The 4,949-nt window shown below is 42.3% G+C and overlaps 1 protein-coding gene across 1 annotated transcript in view; it reads left to right on the plus strand.

The window, feature by feature from the left end:
* The window catches only part of LOC109481487 (SCO-spondin-like), a 21,000-nt gene extending 17,484 nt beyond the window's left edge, over positions 1–3,516 (plus strand). The window contains exons 12-15 of the mRNA XM_019784067.1: positions 11–127; positions 771–884; positions 2,575–2,733; positions 3,332–3,516. Coding sequence (XP_019639626.1) covers positions 11–127; positions 771–884; positions 2,575–2,733; positions 3,332–3,516 — 575 coding nt within the window. The remainder of the gene's footprint in view (positions 1–10; positions 128–770; positions 885–2,574; positions 2,734–3,331) is intronic.
* The last annotated feature ends 1,433 nt before the right edge of the window (positions 3,517–4,949 follow it).

Genomic DNA, 4,949 nt, shown 5'->3' on the forward strand with positions numbered 1-4,949 from the left:
TGCCCTGTAGAAATCTCCGTCCAGTTCAGTCCGTGCGGAGACGATGACGATGAGACGTACCACAACAGTCTGGCGTGTGACGGCACAGAAGACTGCTCATCGGGGGAGGACGAGGCAAACTGTGACGGTAAAACTTCTTACAGTTCTCACAGTTCTCTCATTTGAAAATCACACAACAGTTTCAGGATCTTTTTATTCCAGCATTTATCACATGACACGCATGGTAACCCGAATTTTCGCCTGTACAGCTCCAGTCTTGGTTATTCCTTGACAAAGAGTTCTGCTTATTACTTGACAAAGAGTGGAGTTGTACAGTCGAAAATTTGAAATGTCCAATCCCGAAAAGTCAAATTCCTTAAAGTCAAATCCCAAGAGTAACAACACCAACTATAGCTATTACCGACACGACCCCGCGCATTTACCGCAGTGTTCTTGCGGGATCAGAGTGTGCCACGTCCCAATGCGTCTAAATTCGTGACATTTCACCGAAACATCCAACCTACAGGACAAACTCACGAACGCCCCATCGTACCCCAGTTGACAGGCTATGCCTGTTCCGAAAATTCGAGATGCAGTGCCGGTCGTGATGCGTCATGATGATTGTGTCTACCGCACCCTCGGACGCATTTGGCTCGGGATGTGTCCACGCTGGCGCCGTGTACCCAAGCGCATTCGCAGGCGATTTAGTGATGGCTTACACGAACGCTACGCCGACATTACAGTTTAAACTGCTTCATGACACTCTGTGTTGCTCTGTGTGTTTGCTGCAGATTGCGCACTGGAATGCCTGACTGTGACCAGTGACTCCTGCATCCCGAGTAGGTGGGTCTGTGACGAGCTGCAGGACTGTCTTGACGGGACAGACGAGCGGGGGTGTGTCAGAGGTGGGTGCGGGGCACGTGGCAAGGTTTAAAGTTGAAACTTTTGATCCAACACAAAGAAGTTCTCTCACGTAGAGCTTTAGACCAGTGGGGTCGTGTGGCACAGTCGGTAGCGCGTTCGGCTCACAACCAAGAAGTCGCGGGTTCGAACCCTGCCCATGCCATTGATCTTGTGCCCTTGAAGGTCAAGGCACTTTACACGACTTTCTTCACTTCACTCAGGAGGAAATGAGTACCTAGCTTCGGTTAGGGACGTCCCTCGGATAGGACATTAAATGGAGGTCCCGTGTTTGGGGAAAGCCACACCCCACTCGCGTTAAAAAAAACTCACAGCACTTATCGAAATGAGTAGGGGACCTTGCCGGTGTGAGTGGTTCAAACCTTACAGTCCGGTCTTATGCAGCTTGTACATGTGCGTACATGTACAAAACTGGTATGTTACGACTAAAGGCGGTTTACCGGTTATGCGAAACAAACAAACGTTAACAATGGGTCAAAGGTATCTGTTAGGCGATGTCGGGCGCCGTAACGAGGTTAAAGTTTTCCCCTAGACCATAAGTATGGTCGAATATGGTGGCGCCCATCTCCATTTCGTTGCCATTGGGCCACATAATTGTGCAATCACTACAACAGGGACTAGTCCAATGGTAGTCTATGTTTAACTCCCATACGCTTTCTCAAGTGCTGAGTGCTAAGTAGAGAAATCAATATGTGCCATTTTTGGTAAGATCTTTGGTATGACTCAGTCAGGTCTTTTATCCTTGTATATTTGCCATGCTCTAGCTGCGTTGTATACTTTTCCACGACAGGAGTACCCAAACACTGCTTTTTCACCTGCGTTGGCAACATGACGTGTCTGCCGACCGGTCAGCTGGGGGACGGGAACCAGGACTGTGCTAACGGCGCGGACGAGACACCCGTTCACAGTAAGTCACAGCCAATGCCAAAATTGTACCTTATCTAAAAACCGTAGTACAGTCATTCTCATACATTTTTCAAATTATTATTATTATTATTATTATTATTATTATTATTATTATTATTATTATTATTATTATTATTATTATTATTATTATTATTATTATTATTATTATTATTATTATTATTATTATTATTATTATTATATCATCATTATTATTATTCTTGTTGTTGTTGTTGTTATTATTGTTGTTGTTGTTGTTGTTATTATTATTATTAATATTATTATTATTATTATTATTGTTGTTGTTGTTATTATTATTATTATTATTATATATTTATTTGCTTGTACTTACTATTGGTGTTGTTTCAATTGTTGTCATTGTATGTATTATTATTATTGTCTGTATGTATTATTATTATTATTATGTGATCAGGGAGTTGTAAAGGCACTCAGGCCTGTTTCCCATGGCCATTTCTTATATGTAAATATATGTAAAAATAAAATTAAAATAAACATGCGTTCGGTAACGCGCCATGCATTCCCTTAATACAGTTGAGAAGGCCCTGGCGCACAAGTGGGGTTCCTGCGGCTACACCTGCACGTCTGTCTTCGGTAACGTCATGTATTCTTGACGCGTCACGCGTTCGGTAACGCGCCATGCGTTCGGTGACGCGTCATGTGTTCTGTAACGCGTCCTGCGTTCGGTAATGCGTCATGTGTTCCTGGCGCGTCATGCGTTCGGTAACGCGTCATGTGTTTCTGTCGCTACAGTTGAGAAGACTCTGGCGCACAAGTGGGGTTCCTGCGGCTACCTCTGCACGTCTGTCTTCGGTAACGCGTCATGCGTGCCTGACGCGTTTGTCTGTGACGGTGACGCAGACTGCTGGGGGGACGCGGACGAGCGGGACTGTGATTTCGGTGTTTTTATAGGTATTAATTGTTCATATGCACATATATACAATACATAATGAAATAATCTTCATATCTTCTATATTTTTCTTATCTTCTTAATAAATCTTTTAATCAAAGAAATCTTCAAGACCTATATTAGATAGAATGTATTCTCAATATTTTGTTCTTAAGACTTTTACGTTATTCCTTTGTCCTTGTATCCTATGTACTATGTTACTCAGTATATATATGTAACATCATACTCTGATGTATGCGTTTAGCCCCATGGGCATAAACATGAAGATAAAGATTCTTTAAGTCGTCGAACCCGAGACCCGGGCCCGTACCCGAGACCCGGGCGTGCTGCATTTAGACCCACTGGGGCATGAATTAAGGGTTAATGACCCGCCCCGAGGTGAAAGTTGCTATAACCACCGAATAAAGCCACCGAGTGAGCGCAGCGAACGAGGTGGCTTTATGAGGTGGTTATAGCAACTGGCAAGGCTTTATCACACCATATTCACCGAGATAGGACGGACCATTAACGCTATTATCACATAGCTTATCAAAACTTACAGAGTAAGAGTGATATATTCCTGTATAACATATACAACTTTATTGTCATTGTCATTTTAAGTCGTGGAACCCGAGACAGCAGAAGACTGCGGGACGTTCTACTGCACCTTACCCGGCTCCCCGGACCCGTACTGTGTGCACGGCCACCTGGTCTGTGACGGGCACCCGGACTGTGCGGGAAGGGAAGACGAGCAGGGATGCGGCGGGGACGCGCAGGATCCAGTAAGACTGTTTTTATCTGCATGAAAAATGGAGGTATTGTTTTTGGCGCGTCTGTGTGTGTGTGTGTGTGTGTGTTTGTGTTTGTGTGTGTTCTCCCTCTGCAATAGGCTACATGATCATATGTTGACCATATCAACGTTACAGCCTGACCTATTTCAGGCCAAAGGTGCTACTGTGTGTTTGAAAACAAAAACCTGTGTTATTTTGTTCTGTACTGTAGTGTACTGTGTAAAAACATTTAGAAAAACTTCATGGAGGTATGAGATCTCCGAATTCTTGTTTTATATGAAATTTACAATTCATGCATAGACATGGTGACGGCACACTCAAGTTATAACATTTTATTTTATGCCGCCACCAACGCAGAGGACAGATACAGGACAGGACAATACTAATTTTCACTTGGTTAGGAAAGCTGTGCAAAATGTCTTTTCCGGTCAAGGGCACAAGATCGATGGCATATCAAAACTCGAACCCGGGACCACTTGGTTCCGATTCGAGCACTCTGCCGTATGTATTATTTTATGTTCTGCCACATGCGATTGTACAAATCAGAGTAATTCAGCCAGCTTGTTGTATATTTATCTCATGTTGCGAGGCTGATTTTCTTAATAATAAACTGTAAACTGCAGGACGGCCGTACCACACCGAGCATCGGGCCGACCGCGGAACCGACAAGTGGTCAACAACAAACGTTCCAGGATCAAACAGGTACCAAAACCAACATTTATCCTGCAAAATCTAGACTATTCCAATCCACCGCAAGGGTTTTTTTGTTAAATTATATTTCTAATATTTTAGAATTATTTCAAATTTCTATTTCATGAGCATGTTTTATGGCAAATTTTGAAAGCTTTTGACTTTTTTCCGGGATCCGTTCGTTTGGTTGTTTTGTTTTTATTTATTCGCACATATTATACACATAATATATAATAAAAGGAAAGACATAAAATGTACAGAAGGGGGTAGGAATCCTAGTATGCTTATATTGAGCCCGCCTCCTTTAGACTTAACAACTAAGAATGAATTCATTGTTTTGACCAAATGTGATGATGTCTTGCATTGTGTAAATTTATGCTGGGCCCCATTGGAAGGAAGCTACTACTACAAATGTAGCTGAATGGGCTACCCGGCAGTTTTATGATGAAATAGATAAATAAACAAGCACTATTTTCATATAAAAAAGAAAGTAACGGAAACAACGATATTGCAAACTAATACATGTAGATACTTCAACAAAACAGTTCACAGTGACTTTGGACTGTTGTTCAGTTGCAGGGTTCTATGCCCGAAGCTGCGCTGCCCAGGTCCAGGCGATGTTTGCAATGACAGCCGCTTTACTCGGTGGTCAGGTCATGTATCGCAGGGTGGTCTGATCAATAACTAGAAAATTAGATTCATATTATATATATATATATATATATATATATATATATATATATATATATATATATATT

This window comes from Branchiostoma belcheri, unplaced genomic scaffold, assembly GCF_001625305.1.
Source record: "Branchiostoma belcheri isolate BF01 breed outbred unplaced genomic scaffold, Haploidv18h27 scaffold56, whole genome shotgun sequence".
Lineage (NCBI taxonomy): Eukaryota > Metazoa > Chordata > Leptocardii > Amphioxiformes > Branchiostomatidae > Branchiostoma > Branchiostoma belcheri.